Genomic DNA, 24,180 nt, shown 5'->3' on the forward strand with positions numbered 1-24,180 from the left:
GTGGCTCTCCCGGGAACCTCCGTGCCACCCCCGGTGCCGCGATGTGGAGGAGCTCGACGACTCGTGGTCGGAGCCAGGAAGGGAGGTTGTTGCTCTCCCTCTCCCCGACCGTCTGGGGGGAGACACCGAATCCCGTCTCCTCTGCCCACCGGGGTAGCCCAGCGCGGGCTTACCCCGAGACGCGGTCCCCGAGTCCCTCGGCCGAGGGGGGACGGAGGCGTAGGCAAGGCCATGAGGGCTCGTGCCACTGCGAACGCCTCCAGCATCGACGGCCCCTGTAGGGGCGCTCCCCCACCACCCGGGGTCGGGGGAGGCTCCCTACGAGGAGATGCCAGTGCCGGGACGCTCTCAATGGCACGTGGCTGGGGCATCTCCTGTATCACCCCCTGCTGTACCGGTCGCAGGGGGGAGTCCATAGTTACGGCCACCCGCCGTTTTTTCTTTTTCGGTACCGACTTGCGCGGTGCCGTTGTCGGTGCCGAAGGAGCGCTACGCACCGACGAGATGCTCGGTGCCATCGGTGACCTGGAGGGCTCCGAGTCGGGACGCAGTGCCGACTCCATCAGGATCGCCCGGAGGCGAGCATCTCTGTCCTTTTGCGTTCAGGGTTTAAACGACTTACAAATGCAGCACTTATCCTTGCGATGCTGTTCCCTGAGGCATCTAAGGCAGCGATCATGCGGGTCGCTCACGGAGAACACCTTGGAACAGGCCGCACATGGCTTGAAACCCGTGGAGCCCGGCATGGCTCCTGAGAAAAGCCCCTAAGGGCTAACTATTTACACTATCTTCTATCTATCTACACTAATTGACTATGCTAACTAAGTTTAAACAAAGAGAACTTATCTACAAGATTAGAGGTTGCTACTTGCGACGAAGCAAGGGGCAGGCATTCCACTGACCGTCACGGGCGGAAAGAAGGAACTGAGGGTCCGCGTGGTCGGCAGCACCCTATATGCTGCGCTATGCGCACGCCACTCCAGGGGGCGCTGGAGCCGACCCGCCGGGGTTGCTAGGGCAAAAAAGCTTCCGCAGACTTGTGCACGGGGCGCGCACTCACCTATAGTGGAATGCATATGAGCAATCACTCGAAGAGAGAACTCTGAGTTCTTAGCATGGACATAGTACCTCTTGTCTGCACGCTTGCAGGTTGGGGCCACCAAACGTGGGGTTTGCCATACCACCGTAGCTGGATCTAAAATGGCCTCATTGACTGTGAAGACAATCTTGGAGGTAGCTGAGGCATGAAAGATCTCTATCAGCTGGTGCTGTGCATCCTTCACCTCCTCCCAGGGTATGTGGAGGGTGTCACATACCAATTTTGCTAGCTCCTGAAATAACTTGATGTCATCTGGAGATATGGTGGTTATAGCATGACTGCCTTATCAGGGGCCCCTTCTTCTGTTTCTCCCTCCTGCTCTTCCATGTCTTGTACTGTGGCTCATGATGCTGTGGCCGAGGGAGCGTGTCTGGGGGTTCCTGAGCCACACTAGGTGCCCCTGAGACTAGTTGTCAATGGACTGCCCAGTATGGCCACCGCAGTGGCATACAGCTTGGTGGAGGTGCCCATACCAGGATGGTGGAGGTGCCATCTGGCAGCACATCCCAGGACCCTGTTGATAATTGGTACTGTATGGCACCTGGGAAGAGTATATTGAAGCCTCAGCTGGCTTGCTCTCTGAACCCTTGCTCGACAACAGCAGGGCAGGATATGGCTGAGGGAAGCTACTTCTTGAGCAGCTGTGGCACGGTTCCAGAACTTCGGTACCGAGGTACAGAGAGTCGGGGTCCTCTAAGACCATCTGGTCTCTGGCTTGCTGGAAATGCGCTGGAACCAACCACCCCGGCATCAGTGCCGGTGGTAATAATGACCTTGCCCATACCAACCTCTCCGGTGCTGAATGGGCTGGTGCCATGGGCGGCACCAAAACTGACTGATGTACTAGGAGCATCTTAGGTGCTTGCCCTTGTCTTTGCGTACCACAGCTTCATTGTCTGTGTCCAAAAGGTCCGTGAGCTTACCAACAGTGCTGGATGGTCGCTGGGAAGCATGGGAACCGGATGGTCTGGGTTCTGGGGATACTGAGCGAGATGGAGATGTCTTTCAGCTATCCCTGGACTCACTAAGGGGGATTCCCGGCACTCTATCTCGATTTATGAGACGAGTCCCCTGACTACTGTTTCGACTCACTATCTTTCAACAGACTAGGTTGTGGGGAAGATTCATGCCCACCAGAGGACTGTGGTCACAGAGCCACCTCCATAAAGATGATCTTTTGGCAAGGCTCTCTGTCCTTGCAGGATCTTGATCAGAGCTGCTGACAGAAAGAGCACTTGTGTTGGTTGTGGCCCTCGCCAAGGCAGCAACTGAGATTGCCTTGCTTGAAGTGTGACACTTCTTGGAGCCCAGCATACCCTTTTACAGGGGGTTCCCTTCCCCCTACCAGGGTTGACACAGGAACAAAGTATTTTCTTTTCCTGTCTTCCTTTTTTTTTTTTTTTTTTTTTAAAGGCGCTCCCAAATAAAAGTTAAAATAGGCAAACTAGGAGATTTGCAGAGCAAACATATACAATTGAAAGAGAACTTAACGATCTACTAATGGACAGCTAAGTCCTCCATCTCTAACCAGGGCAGCTAAGCAGAAACTGAAGACTGTGAGCCCATATGCACTCGCTAGCCTCATGGCATAGCAGGAGGAGACAGCTCAAGTGTGGGCCCAAGGGACACTGCTACCAAAGTTGTCCAATCGCAGCGCAGGGACGCAGTCACACCTACAGTGGAGCACCCATAGGGACACTGCTCAAAGAAGAAGATACTGATTAACAGTCTTCTGTCTGTAGGACTCTAACCATTACATGCAGCACTTAGGTCAGCCTGTTAGAGTATAACATTGTGTTTCCTAACTGTCCAGAACTAAAATCCACTGACTGAACTGCAAAAAGATGTGCAGGTACACACCTTCTGTTTCAGTGCTTTGTTCTGCTCATCCACTAGGGCTGCCTTGAAACAATTTCAAATGGCTGAGTTTTAGCACTTCCAGCAGAGAAATTACAGGTCTGATTCCTCCACAATGTCTTTATTTCACCCAGTGAGCAGAGCATTAGAGAAAGTTTCAGTCTCCCTATATACCCAACAGACACTTAAAACATACTTTATGTCTCTCTACTTTGGAGACAAATGGAGATGAATTTAGAAGATCAATCCAGCACTTTATTCTTTGTAACATATTTCTGTTTATTTCAGTAACAATCTCTCTGGAAAATATGCAGTCGATAACACTATAATAAAAGTGGCCTTTCACTTTGAAATAGTGGTGATCATTGAGTATCAGAGTTCATTTCAATCCCACGTTCCCTAGCACACAGCAGTAGGTATTACATTATTTCTCTCTACTCCATTCTTCGAGCCAGCTGGGCTTAGCCAAAAGAGAGTCAGAACCTTCGCTGCTCCCAGCTCTTGTGTGTGCTCTGTCATTTCCCTGTCCCACCAACTCCACTGTGGACACCATCATACATTTAACTTATTTGGCTATAAGTGCTAGTGGCTATTTCTCCAGAAAGCGTACCATAGTCAAGAAATGTATGGCTAAAAGGGATCATGGTGATCATCTCCAGTCTTATCTCCTGCATAAATGATGCCTCTTCGATCAATTGTCAAAACACTTATGAGAAATACTATGTTGAGATATTGAGAACATGTGAAAAGCAAACACGTAGTATTCTGCTATTATTGAAAAAGTGAAGAGTATTTTTGAATGTACCTTCTGAGCTATGTCAATTGCTCAGTTTAGAAACTATACAAATTGTGGATTACACACTCTGAAACATGAATGTGTAGAGGTTCTTTCTGGCTAACAGAAAGTGCCTTAGATTAGAATAGTACTGTTAAAGCAGTAAGGTTTTTAAGTAATTCCCTCTCTGTTGCCTTAGGATATATATATACCGGAGCAGAGTTTGAACCCAAGACCTTCAAAACCAAAAGAATGAGCTTCAACTGCTTGAACCAAAGGACTCAGGCCTGATCTACACCTAAAACTCAGGTTGACCTAACTACCTACATCACTCAGGGCTGTGACCTAAGCCCTGGTATAGCACTGCTAGGCTGACAGAAGAATTCTTCTGTTGACCTTGCAATTGTCTCTTGAGGGGATGGATTTATTACAGTGATGGGAAAACCCTTCTGTTGCTGTAGCAAGTGTGCACACGACAGCTGCAGTGTTGCAGCTGTGCGACTGTAGTGCTTGTAGTGTAGGCAGAGCCTATGTCCTCTTGCTGGAGCAGATAGCTGGAGCAGATAGCTGCAGCAGATAGCTCAACTTTCTATGTGAACCAGCAATTACCAGGGGGGGAAAGATCATAGAATATTAGAGTTGAAGGGACCTCCGGAGGTCATCTAGTCCAACCCCCTGCTCAAAGCAGGACTAACCTCAGCTATATCATCCCAGCCAGGGCTTTTGTCAAGCCTCAGCTTAAAAACCTCTAAGGATGGAGATTCCACCACCTCCCTAGGTAACCCATTCCAGTGCTTCAACACCCTCCTAGTGAAAAACTTTTTCCTAATGTCCAACCTAGACCTCCCCCACTGCAACTTGAGACCGTTGCTCCTGAGACTGTTGTTCTGTCATCTACTACCATTGAGAACAGTCTAGCTCCATCCTCCTTGGAACCCCCTTTCAGGCAGTTAAAGGCTGCTATCAAAACCCCCCTCATTCTTCTCTTTTGCAGACTAAACAAGCCTAGTTCCTTCAGCCTCTCCTCATAAGTCCTGTGCTCCAGCCCCCTAATCATTTTTGTTGCCCTCCGCTGGACTTTCTCTTCCTTGTCCACAATCTTTTTGTAGTGGGGGGGTCAAAAACTGTACACAATACTCCAAATGCGGCCTCACAAACGCTGAATAGAGGGGAATAATCACTTCCCTCAATCTGTTGGCAATACTCCTACTAATGCAGTCCAATGTGCTATTAGCCTTCTTGGCAACCAGGGCACACTGCTGACTCATATCCAGCTTCTTATCCCGGGTCTTCTTCTGCAGAACTACTGCCTAGCTCGTCGGTCCCCAGTCTGTAGCTGTGCATGGGATTCTTCCGTCCTATGTGGAGGACTCTGCACTTGTCCTTGTTGAACCTCATCAGATTTCTTTTGGCCCAATTCTCCACTTTGTCTAGATCATTCTGTATCCTATCCCTACCTTCCAGGGTATCTACCACTCCCCCTAGCTTAGTGGCATCTGCAAATTTGCTGAGGGTGTAATCTACCCCATCCTCCAGATCATTAATGAAAAGTTGAACAAAACCGGCCCCAAAACCGGCACCTCGCTTGTGACCGGCTGCCAGCTAGACATGAGCCACTGATCACTACCCGTTGAGTCCGATGATCTAGCCAGCTCTCTATCCATTTTATAGTCCATTCATCTAACCTATACATCTTTAACTTGCTGATAAGAACACTGTGGGAGACTGTATCAAAAACTTTGCTCAAGTCAAGGTATATCACTCCACCGCTTTCCCCACATCCACAGAGCCATTCACCTCTTCATAGAAGGCAATCAGGTTGGTCAGGCATGACTTGCCCTTGGTGAATCCGTGTTGACTGTTCCTGATTACCTTCCTCTCTTCCAAATGCCTTAAAATGGATTCCTTGAGGACCTGCTCCATGATTTTTCCAGGGATTGAGTTCAGGCAGACCGGTCTATAGTTCCCTGGATCCTCTTTCTTCTCTTTCTTGAAAATGGGCACTATATTTGCCTTTTTCCTATCATCAGGGAGCTCCCCCAATTGCCACAAGCTTTCAAAGATGATAGCCAATGGCTCTGAAATTACATCAGCCAACTCCCTCAGCACCCTCGGATGCACTGCATCTGGCCTCATAGACTTGTGTATGTCCAATCTTTCTAAATAGTCCTGAAACTGTTCCTTCAGCACTGAGAGATGTTCACCTCCTCCCCATTCTGTGCCACCCAGTGCAGTAGTCTGGGAGCTGATGCACATTTTTCTACTGTAGGTTACATACAGAATGATGAAGATCAACCTTAAACACAAAGAGATACAAAACTCCAAAACTTAAAAGCACTGGGCATATCCTGTGCAATAATTCACATGCCATGTATCTTTAAAATTGGTATTGGTTAAAATGGATGTTTGACTCTACCAAAAATCTAAAGGTGAGAGGTTTACTCTAATTTTCCAGTTGATTGTGGCTTTCCTGAGCAAAAATCTGAGATACCAGTTTTACCTCCTTTAAATGTGCATCTTAACTGAACGGTTATTTTGAAGACAATTTCTACCTGTCCGTAGATAGGCAGTATAAGAGAGAGAAGAAACTGAAGAGAGACCACTAACACTCATTTATATAATTTTGGAAGGTGCTAGCTACCACAGTGAGGAGCACAGCAGGATTACCTTGGTCTGGTAGATGGACAGCAAGGGGAAGAATGTGGGGGCAGAAGTATGTTTGATGGCCCTTTTAGTGCCTTACCAAAAGAAAAGGTGAGCATGGAAGCACTGTTTCTGTGTGGGTGACTGGACACGTACAGTAGCCTACTGATGTCAGTTAACGGCTTATCATTCTTCAAGTCAGAACTATTGCTCAGTTGGAGATGTGCTGGACTTGGCCTGAAGTTCAGAAACAAACCTAAGGCCATTTAAGAATGTTATAAAACACAGAAAAGTGGAGAATATCATCCTTTCAAAAATAAATTTTATCATTTTAATTATGTTTTGGTGCCTAAACAGTGCAGTGGTAGGACGCATGAGAAATGTCGATAAGACAGATTGGACTGAATATATAAAAACGCAAGTGGTCTCCAGTTACAAAAGTGATTACAGTAGAACCTCAAAGATACGAACACCTCAGGAATGGAGATCATTCATAACTCTGAACAGAACATTATGGTACAGTACCCTGCAGTCAATGGGAGAGATCTCTGCAAAGGTGGCACCTGGCAGCACTGCCTGGTTTGCAAGCAGTTCCTTGCCATGTTCCTGTTTCTTGCCTTTGGGCTGAACTGGGGGGGCTGGGGAGGCCTGCCTGGCATCTTTGGCATTACAAGCCCCAGCCCTCAGCTGCTCCTCCCCAGGGCTCGCCCTGCTCTGTGTACTGCTTACCATGTTCCAGAGGCAGCATGTGGGTGCCAGCCGACTGCCAGTGCACCTCCTTCCCCTGCCCCTTGCACTCCCAGAGGTGCTGGCAGGATCCAGCAGTCCAGCCACAGGCAAAGCTTGGGCCACATCGGTGCACAGGTTGTGGCCCTTTAAAACTCCTCCAGAGCGCAGCGTACAGGCAGCAGCTTGGACTCTGGCTTCCACTCCAGCTCCAGGGCAGGCTTTGGCTGCAACCTTCAGTTCCTTGCCTTCCAGCATGAGCTGCTCTGCTAGGGCAGCTTTCTTTCCCAGGCTGGGGTGTGTGAAAACAGCTTCCCCCTCCAAGCAGGGTGAGGTGGGAGGGGGTGAAACAATGTCCTTAGCTTACAAGAACAGAGCAGACCCCGACTGTTTCTGCTCGGCACAGTATTTGCTTTCTTTCCCCCTACCCCCTCCGCATTGCCTGATTGCTTACAGTACTTCTGGTTTCACAGGGTGTGTGGTTGACTGGTCAGTTAGGAACACCAGAGTTACAATCTTTGAGGTTCTACTATAATTTACCAACAGTTCTACCAGTGACATCAAACATGCTGCAGTTATTTTCTGCTCCATATAATACAAGGAAATAACGCTAGGATATTGCAGTGTGAAGTTACAGTTGGTAAATATTGATTTTCTGAGGACGACTACTGAAGGAATAGACAATGTCTACATAACTGCCTTCACTGAACTGAGTGGTTTACAAAGGGTAGGCATATCTCACCATTTTCCAGAGAAGTAAACTGAGTAATTAAGGGACTTTCAGAGATGCTGGGCACTCCAACTCCCATTAAAGTTAATAGAAGATGTTGGTTCTCTGCATGTGCCCTAAGAGACAAACTGAAGATCACACAGCAGGTCAACTGCATTTGCAGACTATGGGGCAGAACCCAGGTCTCCCAACTCCCAGTTCTATGCTCCACCCACTTGACCACCCAAAGGAAATTTACTATAGAGTTCTTGGCTTGCTCTTGAAACCCTTCATTTTCAGAAAGATTCCTTTGCATTCTGCTCAGCACTGTGCACATTTAGTTAGAAAATCAAATTTAATATGAAAATGAGCATTCTAATGTGAACTAAGTGAATGAAATCATGTCTTAGACAAAAATCGATTTATCTGTTACCATCCCTGCATGTCATCTTTACAATATGCTATGAACAAGTTCAGTACGAAAAGCAAAATTAATTCAGTCCTATGAGCTATATTTATAATGTACTGCAATCGCTAGAAATAAGATGCAGCACACAGAGGCTATTTTCAATATTGCTAGTAAAGTAAAATGTATGTTCTGCCTGAATCCTTTTTCTAGTAAATCCTTTTCCAAAGGAACAAAACCCACTCAAAATTAACTCCCCCTTTGTGTGTGCTTTGCTAACGGCAGGATTTCACAACAACTCACAAAAGCCTTAAACCACTTTCAATATTGCAGCCAATTGATTTTGAAGCTGAGTACTAAGACCAGGACTAAAATATGCCTTTTTCAACAAAATACTCTGCCCAGAGGTTCTGGTAGCTGCCATCTTCAACATTTGTACCTGGGGATATTTAGTTGATCCCACAATAAAGCAGCAGTTGTCTCTTCAAGCTTTGCGGTACAAGCCAAACTCTAATTAATGGGGTTTAGGAAGAAGCTTTCCCCGTGGACAGGTTATTCCATAACTACCTACTGCAGGATTTCTTTTTTGAACATTCCTTTGAAGCTACTGGTACTGTATGCTGTCAGAGACAGGACTAGAGGAACTAATAGCCCAATTTGGTATAGCAGTTTTTATGTCCACAGCACTAACTATTCTGGCACTCACACAGGTATTACTATCCATCTGGTATTAAGTTCTACAGCCTATAGCACTCAGATCTGCAGATTAACTGCAGATGAGGCCCATACCCAATAATGGGTGCTGTTATATGGCAGTGAAGAAATTATTTGTAGTAGCTAAACTATTTAATGATAACAGATGTAACAGATTGTTTACACTTCCGCAAATGTGTCTCATTCCACCAAGAGTTTAACTGACTTTTTTTTAAATCAGCATCCAAGCATCTTCCATTTCCTCGTAAATATGCATCTTACAGACGTCTAGTACCTAAAACATGCTAGGTGCTGTCCAAATAAGAAAAGACAGAAAACTGATCAACCTATTTAGAAAGACGTTTACACTTTGCTTGTTGTTTTTCTCCCTCTTTCTGCCCCTGCAACCCTTATCCTCTCCCCTCCTGCCACCTTTATGTCTAGATGCCAAAGGCAACCTAAGCTGCCATTATGGCCCTGATACACCCTCCTGCCCAATTTAGGGCATACATGTTACAGCCCTAACTGAATCTCCTCTAGTAGACAGTCTTACCGCACTGGACCGAGCCTCTGGATCCCACATGCTCTCAAGCTACCTGGTTCTGCAGTGTTTAGCATTCGATGCTGTCTCTAGTACTGGCCTCTCAGGCAAGCTCCCAGGGTGCAGATTTTCCATCTGGCCCCCTTTCTGGGGATGTGGGACCCTGCAAGTCCAACTGTCCTGAGCCCTGACACCAGTGCTGACCTTTCCAGCTCCTCCTTGTAATTCAGGCAAACCTTCCCCAGACACCCACCCTCATGGGCACTCGAGATTATAGTTTAGAGAAAGAACACAAGGCTTGCCAAGGAACTTCTTAAACACACATGCAACCACACCTTACTTTGCTCTTTAAAAGCACATTTGAGTCACAAATCTATGGAGAAAACAATGAACACCTAAATGCAATTCCCATCCTCAATGTCCTCTACGTTCTTGTAAGTCTTTCGGGGCCTTTTTAGGTGCTTCCTGCTCTCACACCTTCTTGCTGAGTCTTCTGCTTTTGCAGATTGATTTAAAAAGGAGATGTGGTCTCTATGTTAGAGAACTATACAATCTGTGACACCTTGTCCTGTTTCTCTTCTTAGGCTGAGATTTACCATGCTCCACCCCTTGAGTGGGATTGCTGGCAGAGGATGACTAAAATACAATGGCTCCATCAGCAGCCTCCATTGTTCTCCAGGGAGGTTGATGGCCCATTTTCAGCTTCTCAGATTTTCTGCCAGGAAATGGAAGTTATAATCCATACTGACTGTTACAACTACAAACCATGCTCATAAAATCAAATGGAATTCATATGGGCTCAGATACATTCCACAAACCGGCACAAGAGACAAGCAAAAACCCCAACCACACAAAACCCAAAGCACCAGCCAATCAAATGGTGCCAGGGTTCATAAAAGTGTCCATAGGTCCACAAAGCTGGGCCTGTCCTACAGCCTCCAATGGCTCCTGAAGTTCTTCCTGCACCTTCCCAAACCCCAAAAGGAAAAGGGGGTGTGGGCACTGTCCTAATGAAGCATCAGGAGGCCCCTCATGATCTGTCCTTCCTCCAAAGTATTATGAAGTATTCCTTTACTTTCAGATTGATGGGTATTTCTCAAATTGAACCTATCAGAGCACTTTTAGAGAACTGGCACAGTCCAGGTCTAACGGTTCTATGAACCAGGGCAGAAGCTCCCAAGGTCTTTGTCCCTAATGCTGAGCCACCTCACTGAAGGCACTAACAGCCAGGAGGCATTCCAAGTGGTTCCCTCGGACCGAGGTACAATCAGTTTTGTCCTCTGGGATCTCTATGAACTGCTGGATGGTTGTTTAAAAGTTGTAGGAGGCAAGGCTTCAAGTAGCAATCTGTGTGTCCTGCAAGTCATGAAAGAACATGGTAGTCCGCAGAGGGAGGTCTGAGAGCTTAAAATGGGAAGCCCTAAAGCCCATTTTTGGATCACACAGCTGGACACTATGGATATTGGCGTCCAGCTGCAGAGTCTGAGTTTTGGGCAAGGTGAGTTTGGAAAAATGATAGGCACAGCCCATTTCCACCATCACACAGATAGTTAATTTTTCCCATCAGGAAACTAGTGGTCTCCCCATCTCATCCTCTGAAGATTCCTGTTCTACCTGAGAGAAAAGAGACTTTGTTACGTGGGAGAACAAGGAACATTATTCTGGGGTGATTCTCCTCCAGTTTTGTAAGGAATAAAAAATAGGCGGCAGAAGGAACCCCAAGACAGAATCTTATCTGGACCAACCCACTAACTCGTCCTCTCCATTTTCTAAGAAGGGGAGAATGAAGGAGGAGATTTTTCCTGCTCGTGGGCTAGAGAAGAGCAATGAAAGATGGGGCCAGGAAACCCACTTGCTTAGGAGGAGGAGAGTTCTTGAAAAGTTCTTTTGGAGGAGAGATGAAAGCTTTTTTTATGAAGGAACATAGGAAGGCAGCAAAGGCCCCACTGATCCACGCTGCCACTCCTGGATGAGGAGACAGGGGAAGGAGGGAGCCCTACTTCCAAAATGTAATCTTGCAAGCCCCTGCCTGACACCTGTGTCCTCTTTGTAAGTCACCTGCTTGGGTATTTAGAAGGGTTTGTAAGTGCTTCCACTGGTCCTATGAACTTTGACCAATCTACTTCAATGGAGTATGTTCATCTAGATCTGAGTCACTCCCATGCATGCTTGGGCTTGGCAAGGAGGCATCACAACATGAGGAGAAAGGAAGGGTCAGGATAGGCAGAACAAATCTGCTGCTGAAGATTTCAGGGGACCAGCACATGAGGGACAGCTTTTTCCATAAAGAAATGTCTTTTGTCCTCATCTGTATCATGTCACTCCAAAACTCTGCTGAGACTAGAAGAAAGATGGTACTCAGCAGCGAGGCACCAGGATCACCTGCTTCTTTTGAGGCAGGAGAACATCTATGGAAGCTGTCTGTATGCCAAGAGGAGAAGGAACTGAGCATGAACAGCCCATATGCAGACTGGCTACCATCGGTCTGGCTGACAAAGGAGACAGAATCAGTCTTTGTTTAACTGGTACAAGTGCACCCCAAAAAGTAGCATCAGTTCAGCATCAGGAGAGCAGCATGGGCAGAAGAGAGAAGAAAAAAGAAGGTTTTGTTTGGAAAAATGACTCTGAAAGGAGATTATATTATTTGTGGGCACACAGTTCACCTGTAAAATGTAGCACATCTCCGCCTTGATGCTTTATTGCTTCCCTGATAATAGGAAAACTGAAAATGTGCCCAATTCCCATGTGTCTGATTTGCAGTGCTGCCTTGCTATCTAAGTAATCAGCAGAAGGAAAAGGGACAGAAGAAGGAGAATCTCACCTATCAGTCACCCCCTCAGGAATACAAAGCACAGTTGGTATAACAGGAGACAAAGGCTTCTGGGCAGGAGCTGAAGAGTGAGTCTAGCTTACATTTCTATATTTAGTACCACTTCTCTTCAGATTTTCCCTGTTATACCAATTCTTTTATCTGCATTTCCCATTTCCCTCTTCATTAGACTGAGTTGTTTTTCTAATAAACTGTTAGTTTCCGGTTTCTCCACTGTAATCATTTTCTCCTCAGAAAGATTTAATGAAAATGTTTAGAACAGTTGGTAAATTTCATAATTTAAAAAAAAATTTCATTACATTTTTCAAGAAAAAGCGGCTTTGATAAAAAAAATCATTTAAACATTTGGATCAGCTCTAAAAATTGTCAAGTATAGGTGGGCCCCGCACACCAAGTTAGCTGCTTGCAGAGGCTCTAAGGGTATACAACACTGAAGGGAGCAGGGTTGTATGAAAACCTTCCTCTCTGTTACACTGTCCATGACCAGAACCTGCATTAGTGAGTCAGCTCGAGGCTTTTCCTTCCCCCTGCTCATCCTTCCTCCACTAGCAGATTATAGTCCGCCACTTATGAAGAAAGAAGTGGAATGAGGTGGAGCAGCCAGCGGGTGAATTCTCATAGGCAGATGGAAAGTCTAATTTGCCCCCATGTTAGCAGAAGGTAGGGCTTATATTCGCCTCCACTGTCTCTGAACTGCCAGCCCAAACCCTGGCTTCCCCTTTAAGTGGCATGCACTTATTATCCCTACCCTCACCATGCTCATACGAGGCACGGGGAACCACCAGCTGTCTCCCTAACCAGTCTACCAGTGCTGAAGCCAGAGGGACTTGGGAACAGAATAGGAGGAAAATGAGGTAAAACAGGACAGTGAATAAGACACCCGTCTGGAGCTAAGGTGACCAGGATTCTATTCTTGGCTAAGCCACTGATCTGCTGCATCACCCTGGGCAAGCCACTTCACCATCTTCCTCAGGAAGACTGGTACAGTGCTTAGTACAAAAGAGAGCTGGGTTCAGTTCCTGCCTCTGCTATAGACTTCCTCCCCCACCCATCCCTTTGCCTGCCTATTTAGATTGAGCTCCTTGAGACAAAGACTACCTCTTACTACGTATTTGTACCACACCCAGAGCAATAGGGCTGTGATCATGGCCAATGTAAACAATCTCTCTCTCTCAAACAATAATCTCAGCACGGTAGCAGGGAATCTGCCTGTCAGCAGCAGCTTCTAATTCAGCCCATTCTGTTACCTAGGGTTTTATCAACCCAAAGCTCTTGGTAACCTTACTTTGTGTGAGGTGGTGTCAGGAAATAAATCAGATGGAGACCTGGCCACCCAGCCGATAGATGGACAGGTAGAAACAGTACAGTGCTCTCACTTAAAAGCTAGGCTTTACTTAGTCTCAAGCACTTATTCATGTCCATAACAGGATAGTAAAACACCCCAACCCTCATTACCGAAATTTGATGCGGCTCTTGAGCAGTACAGCGGTGGCTTTCCAACTGACCGGTCTTCCAGCAGCCATTGGGGGACCCCAAAACTGTGTCCAAGAAGAGATCCCTGAAGAGTCCAAACCTCTCCCCCCAAAAAATTTATCCCTTTTAGTAGACAGTAACACATCAAGGAAATAAACTGTTGGGCAAGCCGTTTCAAAAGCTATTCAAGAGGTTTCCTTAGATCACTTATTAGTCAGCTGTGTTTATGCAGAATCTGCATGTCTTGAGGCCCTGACAAACATCTCATCTTATGCATATATAAGCTTCTTGCTTTTCTCCTAAAACACGATCCCAGAATGTCCACCAGACACTTCATTGATGGCTGGGAGTGTATAGTCAGATAAAGGTTGAGAAAGAGACTCCCCTCCCTTCCTGGCTTAGTCATGCTAAGGCTGCACAGGCCTGCAGAAAGACCTACTAATTTCAGCTGCTGAAAGCAACAAGTATGATAATCAATATTACACTATCAAGTGGTCCTAGGCCCTTTTACTGGTCTATCAAAATCTTCCCATACAAGTTCTTGTCATCATAAAGATATCCTCCCAAATATGGTTGCCACCTTTGAAATGAAAAAAAAACCCAGCAACCCCACGCACACAAAGTAAATGCACGCAACCCCAACCACAAGGCAACTCTGCAACCCCCCACTTCCCCAACAGGCACTTATAGTATCTAGACAGATAACACTTATAGATAAGATTGATAACATTTTCTTACTTCAACTGCAGAAGTGGGAACACAGCAGCACCTTTAGCTGGACACAGAAACTTTTAACATTAGATATTCCAATATATTGTGATAAAGATTTGCGTTATTAGACCCACATTAAAAAAAAAAAAAAAACTGCCCAGCAGATTAAGTTATTTTTCTGGCAATTTACAAATTCATAAGAAAAACTGGCCAGGCTGGTCAAATATTGGTAACCCTACCCCAAACCAGGCTCCTCATAGACAAGTTAGGACAGTGTCATAGACGTGAAATGGAATCTAAAAATTAAAGTGATGAAGTGTTACTTAACATCCAGCAGCAGCAGCCGCCACCTGGGGCTTAATTTATGGCCTTGTCTTAGATCTAGTTGAGGCCCCACTTTTAGACACTCACCAGACTTCTGTGAAAAGATCCAAATATTTAATTAAGCCTCCAGAGTTTGAACAGAGTCCAGGCACTGACCCTGGCCTGAGGTCTCTAGGCCCATTCTCAGAATGCAAATTTTCTAGCTAGGACCCCCTCTAATCCTGAAAGCTGAGGTCTTGTGATCCAATTGCCTAGCCCCTGGGACTAGAATGCCAGCGATGAGGGCACTCTGGATTTAAATTTACCTCTTATGAGGCATGTGAGAAGTGTAGCAAGTAACACATACAGTGACTTTGCACAGAATTTGAAAACAAACAACACAGTTTTACCCTGGCCTTGGCCAGACACTAAGCACAAAGGCTACATTTTATTATCCATCACTGTCTGGTGTAATTGTGTTCTCCATGACAAATATGCATTTCTGGAGAGTTTCTTCCTTCCCTCCCACCCCCTTCAGTTTTGTCTTCTAGGTGTTTTTAAATTAAAATTTCCTTTTGTAAATTCTGCTACCCTGGACTTCAAAGTTCAGGTTGCTTTCATTATTATTTACACTTTCCATTCTTTTTTTAAATTTTTAGTTATCTCTTTTAGTACGTGTAACTAGAACATCAGGCCGCTGCAGATTTATGCCTTGAAAATTCCTAATTGTATTATTTCAGTTATTTGCTAAAAAATGTTGTGTGTTTTGTTGGTTTGTTTGGGTTTTTTTAAGTCTTAATACTTCCATGGACTTTTCTCCCAATGGACAATATCTGATGTAGTTCCATCGTCTGACCTCTGTTTCCTTACATTTTGTTAATTTCATTTCATGGTTTCATTATAAACAAAAACTGATTATATACAAATCCCAAAAAAATCAACAGAAGACAAAAAGATGCCTTTTGAAAACACACATATGAAGCCCATGCTTTTTCAAAGCCCAATCATTCGTGAAACCTTGATAAATAGATATATTCTCTAAACAAATGCCATGAATCATTTTAATACTGATTTTGGTACTAAACAGAGCACTGGGAGTGAAAAATCCCTGTTGCTGTCATGGCATTATATTTGCAAGAAAAAAAAAATTCAAAACCCAAACACCTTGCAGAACTATACACTTGACCCAAAAGCCAAACTAAAAAATACATGCCAAGAAAAATCACTGGAAGGAGTAGAAAGGACGCCCGAGGGGAAGGTAGATATGGATCAGGGTACTGAATAAGCCCACAGATTCAACCACTGAAATATACTGCTTTTTAGAGAGGGATTTTTGCAAGAACTAGAGTGACATTTACGGGGTAAGAAAGCAGCTCTGAAATATTTTCCTTTTGGGAGACAGTGGCTGGTGTTTAAAAAAGGAAGTCTGGATGAGAAGGCAGAGGGACTAAAACAGCAGCTCAAGCTGTGCTCTTTTCTTTCATGGCATGAAAACCACATTTTCTCTTCCACTTGTCACACTGGTGCAAGGTTATCATGCTATCGCAGCATGGGGACAAAATAAAATTAGATACACAATCTGTTCGCCAGACTTGAGCGAATGGACAATAGGTTTCTGCTCTCAAACACTATATCATTTGTTGTGACCTCATTTGCAGCGCAATCTTTCCATTAAAAAACCCTCAAACAGTTCATTGTGCCACAGAAACCATTAGCTGTGGGTTGACCTGGCGTATATTTGTGGTGTGCTCCAATGACATTAAGGTTATCACAACTCAATCCCTTAAAGAATGCCTAGCAGGAACTAGGATATTAATATTAATTAATAGCACTTCTTCAGCATTTTTAATCTCCAAAGAGCTTTGCAAACAATTAATTCGTTGCATAGACAACACAATTAGCTCCAGGGGGAACTGCTTTACATTACTCTCAAATAGCCTCTTCAGCCACTGCTGGGAGCAGCTTTGGAGAGAACCTTATTAAACTGGGTGAAAGAGCAAGGCAGTGGAAGGGAGAAAAGTAAGATCCTAGTGGACTCAATCTTTAGGCAAAAAATTCTATTTACATGCCTGAAAAAATGTTAAATTATCTGTTAAACTAGGAACTTACTTCCTGGCAATACTGCAGGATCCCTTCTTTTGTTCCAATGCAGGTCTTGGTCCCCGAGGGGTCAGATTCCCATTTTCCATTCTGAACATTCATATGCATATTGAGTTTGCCACAAAACATGGCAATTTGGGGCTCTGCCAACAAGCCAGCATTTCCATCAGTAGGCACCTGGAAAGAGAACACTATTATTAATTATTGAAATTTCAATCCATGGTGGTAACAGTTCAAATGAGCTGGAATCAATATCTTCTGCTTACGCATGCAAGGAAGCAACTATTGTAAATGGTTATATGCAGAGAGATTTGGGAGATCAAAAGTCTCTTTAGTAATTCAACACACAACAAACTCAAGACATGAGGTTTTAAATTGCAAGCTCTTTGGGGCAGGGATTGACATTCACTATAAACTTGTCTAGACTAGGATAAAAGTGGTATGTAGTTTAAAAAAGGGCTGGATAACAAACATGTTTTAACTTCAGCTGATCAAAAATGAGAAAAATTTCCATGGAAAATGTGGCCTCTTTTTCATAAAAAAACCTCAAATTTTTCAACCAGTTCTAGTTGAAATTCACATTTTTAAACACTTTTATAGAAAGGGTAAGGTGTTTTGTTTTTTTTAACGTGTGTTAGCTGATAGGGTACAGGTGAACCCCATGACCCGCCTCCATTTCTAAAGTACAGTTTACCCTATCTACACAAGTCAACTAAAATGTGCTAGGTAAAATGTGTTAGCCAACATGTTTTAAAAATACACTTCTTATCCTATGTAGGCAAGCCCAATATATCTGTACAGTGCTTGGTACCACGGCACCCTCACCTACTTGAAGCATCTAGGTGTTACTAGAGCACAAATGACTAACAACAATTAATACCACCACTAAACAATGTCTGTGTAATTGCTGAAGGGAATCACATGCATGTGTAACTGAGCAGAATCTATTAGATTTGATTTATAAATATATAGTCAACAACCACAACAAAAAATCATAAAGTTGTTATATCATAACTATTAACTGGGGCACAGTTAAATATGGTCTGTGGAGCCTTATTTAGAAATTCCCTCATTTTAAAATTACTTTTCCTGGAACTACTTTTTTGTTACAGTTACAATGTTATTTTATATTAATAGGATATTTAGATAAAATGTTAAAGATCTGAAAGTTTCTGTTTCATCCAGATACCATATGAATCCCCAAGAATATCTAAACGCTTTATAAAACAGTGCATTCAGAGACTGCCATACGCTCTATAAACATCCTTCTTTCTAGAACTTTATCTCTTTAAGTAACTCAATATTGAACCTCTTCACAGCTGAAATCACCCTTAAGATGCTGAATGTGCAATGAAACCATGTAACAGTAGATAAATCTGTTGTTTGAAATGAAAGAATCAGCAGATACATTAACCACAATGCTAACTGAAAGCAAGCTCTGGCAAGAATACACTGGAAACAGATGTCAAGCATCAGCATTGGAAGGTATTACCTTCCAGCAAGGAACACGGATGGGTCACAAAAGATGGTCTAAGCATCTGTGTAGAGCAACACTCTAAATATTAGGAGGTGAAAAATTAATCAAACACCAAGTGGTAAGCTAAAATGGAAGACAGATCTCTCATGAAAACTCTTGGGCCGGGACTATAGCAAGAAGTCTAACATAGCACTCCTCCTCTCTCTCACGACTGTCTTTCCCATCACGTCTCATCTGACATTTGCACAATCAGGCAGGTGGGATTTTTTTTTCCCCCTCACATTCAGGGGCTGACTCGTATTCATGATATTGCAGTTGCTATGACTCAGGCAACCAAGTTTTTCATATACAGATCTAAATGGATGTTTTCTCTGCCCTCACGCTCACTTTCATTCCCTTACAAAGGCATGACTTGCATCACATGCTCACTTCAGGAAAGGCATTTCCTCTCCTTCCCCCTCCCTATGCCAAAACCAGCTGTTATGAAAACAGACGAATGTAATCTTTTCCTTCCTGCCTCTAAGCTGCTACATTTAGTAGCTATTCTGATCCAACCTCTACTTTAGGATGAAGGAAGATATTTTCAAATCATCTCCACATCTTACCATTTTTGAGTCTGCCTCCAGATCACTTTGGTGCCTGTTGTTTCACATAGTTTAATCCAAGCAGAAGCAGGATGAATTGACAAGATTCTCATCACTGAGGCCCAAACGTTCAACAAATAATAATAATACCTAGCTCTCATATAGTGCTTTTCATTACAAGATCTCAAAGCGCTTTACAAAGAAGTTAAATATCATTAATCCCATTTTACAATTGGGGAATTGAGTCACAGAGAGGTCATCCAGCAGGCCAGTGGCAGAGAAAACAACAGAGGTCCCAAGTCCCAGATCAGTGTGCTACTAGACCATGCTGCCTTCAGTGTGAACAATAATTTCAGAACAACACGGAAACGGATCAGTATCTTGTGTACTTCAATTTCTTGTTATTTAGGTCCCTATTAACAGATTATCTTCCCTTACCAGCAAAGTGCCAGGGTGACACCCAATTGGAGAAACTTTTTTAAGCACCAGTAAAATGAAAGTGACATGACAACCTGGTTATATTCCCTACAGCCCTCTTGTTTCAGAACAGCAGGGGTGAAATAGGCCAGCATCTTTTTAGTATCCAACTGCTGTTGTTGCTGCCATTTCTCACCAATAATTCACTAGAGACTTCCTACTCGCCATTTGGAAGGACACAAATGTATTATGCAAACCCTGAATATGATATTCCTTGAATACACATCACAGCTTTTGCTTCATACCCTCCTCAAACAAGTCTATTGACATTTTAAATGTGGCAGACAACCAAACATCAAAGAGCCAATTCTGCTCTCAGTATCACCCATAAAAAATGTTCACGTGGCCCTCATTGACCATATTATTTCACTTTCAATCACAGAGCAAGTATATCGGAAGGGGTTTTTATAAAAAAAGTTAGTTCTCAACACAAGAGAATATCATTGCATGTCAAAAAGGATGAAAATGAGAAATCAGATGAGCAAATCTTGGATTAAGAGACTAGAGGATACTATTTTACAGGGAAGGGTATTCCATTCATGTTCTACAGGAAATTTCTGGCTGGCTGAAATACAGCTACCTGTAAAGGCTTTCATGGTGTAACTGCAAATTTCACCCATCTCAAACTGAAAACTCAAAAGGATAAACCTACTTGCTGGTTACTAGTGAAGATGGGAAGCTTGTTTATACAGTACCAGGAGGCAAATGGATGGTAACCACTCAATGTAATGTCGTTTCTTAATCAAAGATCTGGAATGGTCAAATATGTTTTATGAGATCTAAGAATTTATAACACAAAAGTTAATTTAAAAGCTCATTACCATTTGTTAGATCTTGTCTACACTGCACAGCAAAGCGCACCTGAGGGGTGTTATTTGTAAAGCACTCTAATAAATTGCATTCTAAAAGCCCAGAAAAGACCCTGCTGGTGCACACTCTAAAATACATGTGTACATCAACATGAGCGAAATACTGTTTAGAGCGCACCAGCAGATTCTCCACAGGGCAATTAGAGCACTACACACTAGAGTACTTTCCATATCACACCCCTTTAGTGCACTCTGACAGCTCCATCTAAGCATACCCTTAGTCAGCCAGAAACCACTGTAACAGAGAAATCCATCCCTTTTTTACTATCCTTCTTTAAGGTTAAAGCATAGTTTAACTTTGGAAATTATACATCTGAAATATTCATGATTACAATCGAAACAGTTCAGTAGCACTGAGAATGTCTGTGTTAACTGTATCTCTATTTTTTATGACTAGTAACATTGAGCTGTCTTCAACAAGTAACATGAACCATTCTACTGAAAAGTTAATTAGTATAGCCATGCCACTTCAAAATGCAGAAGGCAAAATGTGTTCATGACTTGTTTTAGTAATTTGATTAATCAGGGAAAAGCATACTTCTGTTTCAAAGAGAATAAAAAGATTGCAAACAGACATTTCAAGATTAAGTCACTTTAATAAAGAGAAATTGATAAAAAAATAATTTTAATTATATTTTTAGGCACCAACTTCAATTTTTACACTGGCTAAAACAGAAAAACAGTGAACTACAACAAAAATAACCCTACCCATCACAAGATGAAAGATGTGCATGCATATCAAATTTCTAGTTTTGTCAGAAAAATGAAAAAAACCATGATGATTCATAAGTGCACTAGAGTAAAGGTGAATTTCCCTGACGCACATTATATGAGATGGAATTATTTATTTGTTTATTTGTAATAAAGGAGAAAGCTGTTGAGAAGAGTTGATTGGGAAGACTGGGATTCTCTGTAAATGAATAAAGTTCATATACCATGCCAACTATGGAATGACTCATTTATGTCTATTAAAATCTGTGATTAAAGGAAGTTGTATCAAATCTCTAGGAAGAAAGTACTAAAACATATTTTTCTTTGATAACCTGGAGGATTATTTTACACAAGCTGCTTCACAGGAGAACTACAAATACTTGGTTCAGTATTTAGGTTACAGGTCCATCACATTAGATACACTCACCTGTGATCCTTGAAACACTAGAATTCATGAACAGGAGTATAGTTTTACTAATCAAATCCACCCAGGTAACATGTAACCCACATTATTACAGAATTCTCTAACTACCCTCTGCATCTTTAAAAGGGAAATGGGACTTACTGCTGGCTTCCGTAAGTCTGACTACTTCCATAGCACAATTGATGGGGAGCAAGGGGTTGTGAGGGAAAAGGTGTCTCTCAGGGCTGGTCTACACTACACAGTTAGGTTGACGTCAGGCAGCTTACTTCGACCTAATTATGTCAGTGTATACACTACAGCCTTCTCTGGCCAATGTTAGTGCTCTACTACACCGACCTAATAACTCCACTGCCACCAGAGGCGTAGGGCTTATGTTGATACTGACCTGATGTACACTGCAGGCGAAATTCAGCGACAGTTGATGGGAGTTACGCAAGCTATACAGAGTAGCTTGCATAACTCCCGTCAACTTCGTAACTTGTGTTTAGCGTGCCATCTACACTGTGCTGCGCCAACGGGAAATGTGTACCCGTCAACACAGCACTATGCTTTTTATTGGAGGTGGTTTTAATAGATCGACTTCTGGATTGATTGAGCGAGTCTTCACTGCTGCTCAATCGATCTGGATAGACTGATCTGAAGGCAGCAAATTTGCTGCCCTCAGTGTAGACATAGCCATAAGTTACATTGGCAGGAGAAAGGCTGTAGTGTTGATGCTGTGTCCCTTACATCAGCTATTAGCTGTCTTGTCAGGTTCACAGCATGAGCCCTGAAATTGACAAGAATTTGGGGGAGCTAGAGCCTAGCTGCCCCCCACTCCTCTGGAGAGCTGGGCAGCTGGACCCCAGTCCTGGTTGGAAACCAGGTCAAGAAGCCCAGGCAGCTCCCCGCCCACTCCTTGCTGGGAGCCCTGCAGCCTTGTGAATTTCATGGTTCCCTGAACTGTGAAATTGACAAAGCTGCCCGGCAGGAGCTGGGAGTGGCCAGGGGGATTGAGAAGCCAAGGCAGCTGGACCCTGCTTCCCGGGGCCAACAAGTCCCAGGCAACTCCCAGCAGGGACTGGGGAGTGGGGGCAGCCTGCGAGGCACCCAGGCTCCCTGCAGTGAGTTACCAGTGGAGCTCAGATACCAGGCTCTCAGTTCCCCACACTGTCCCTCTTACATCAATGGAAATGCTCCTGATGGGGAAGCACACCACCAATTCAAGCAGGGTAGTGTGGACATGCACTACTGCAGTAATTACTGCAGTGGCCGTAAGTCAACTTTCAGCCTATATTAGGTCGACTTATCTTTCTAGTATAGACACACCCTGAGTATAATTCTGTCTCTCATTGATCTGCTTCTGTTTTCAATTTAATTTTAAGATGGTATTTGGGAAACTTTTTTTAAAAGACTTTTAAGCAGAAGATGCATACAGATTTTTTCCCCATTTTAAGCACTGAAGTATCTTTTTTTTTTTTTCCTTCCCCTAAACATGGCATCCTAAACGTTATTTATATTTGATTTAGGTTTGGTTTGATTTGATCTCTCAATTTCAATGCCTCACTAGTTCTATTAAACGACAAGATCATAATATTTAAAGCTGCTGGTACCAAATTACATTTTATACATGCACACGCACAGAAATCTTTATATTACTGTTAATCATATAAGTATATCCAGCCTATGGTATTACAGATGTTTATTATTTTTATAATAGATACAGATATGAAATATCTTTTGGTTTCTACATTCTGTGTCAAAATTTCTATGATATAAACTTGTAAAAATTAGTCTTCATTTCATATGGATCATCCATTTTATAGGAGAATTTTTTTGTTCTAGAATATTTTGGTGATCTTCCTCAATTTAAAACTCATAGTAAATTTTTGTTTGCAGTGGTGTTGTAGCCACCTTGGTTCCAGCTTATTAGAAAGACAAGGTGGATGACCATGGACCAACTTCTGTTGGTGAAAAAGACAAGCTATAGAACTTACTCAGAACTCTTCTTCACATCTTTAAGAATTCTTCAAGAATTCAGTAAAATCTTAACAATTAGCTATGTTCCTTGAGACACATTTTTCTACCTAGAAGATTACTACTGATCTAAACATACAAGCTGCATATACAATAGCTTGTATTTTACAAGATGAGATAGAGTAAAGAGGAGTAATATTAGTGACAGTGGGTGGGTGTTGATTTTTCTGTGACTGGAAACATGTTTTAAGACGCTACTGTACTGACTAATTTAAAAAAACACAAATTCTTTAAATGCAGATTAGTTTGTAACTTTTGTCATTTACAGTGGCAAAAATTCTATAAAGTATCTCTTGGGGAATTTACAGGTAGCTATGCATAGCACTCATATTCACTCTACACAACCCCCTTTATGGTATAAACCAGTGTTTCCCTGATAAGCAGATTGTGTCTGGAGCAGCAGCTGTGGGAGAGAGGAGGACTAGTATACAGAAAGACCTTTCAATTATTGTAGAACCTCAAAGAAACAAACACCTCGGGAATGGAGGTTGTTTGTAACTCTGAAATGTTCGAAACTCTGAACAGAACATTATGATACAGTGCCCTGCAGTCAGTGTCTTCCAGCTGCAGCTGGGAGAGATCTCTGCAAAGATGGCACCTGGCAGCACTGCCTGGTTTGCAAGCAGCTCCCTGTCCTATTCCTGTTTCTTGGCTTTGGGCTGAACTGAGGGGGGCAGGCCTGCCCCACACCCTTGGCACTACAAGCCCCAGCCCTCAGCCGCCTCTCCCCAGGGCTCACCCTGCTCTGTGCACTGC

At 43.5% G+C, this 24,180-nt stretch overlaps 1 protein-coding gene across 4 annotated transcripts in view; it reads right to left on the reverse strand.

Moving 5' to 3' along the window:
• The window catches only part of APP (amyloid beta precursor protein), a 386,748-nt gene that overhangs the window by 286,563 nt on the left and 76,005 nt on the right, over window positions 1-24,180 (reverse strand). For all 4 annotated transcript variants that reach the window (XM_067538217.1, XM_067538219.1, XM_067538215.1 and 1 more), the window contains exon 2: window positions 16,876-17,043. In XM_067538217.1, the coding sequence (XP_067394318.1) occupies window positions 16,876-17,043 (168 nt within the window). The remainder of the gene's footprint in view (window positions 1-16,875; window positions 17,044-24,180) is intronic.

The sequence above is a fragment of the Emydura macquarii genome, unplaced genomic scaffold, assembly GCF_026122565.2.
Source record: "Emydura macquarii macquarii isolate MOO-44397 ecotype Brisbane River unplaced genomic scaffold, CSIRO-AGI_Emac_v2 contig_476, whole genome shotgun sequence".
NCBI classification, from domain to species: Eukaryota; Metazoa; Chordata; order Testudines; family Chelidae; genus Emydura; species Emydura macquarii.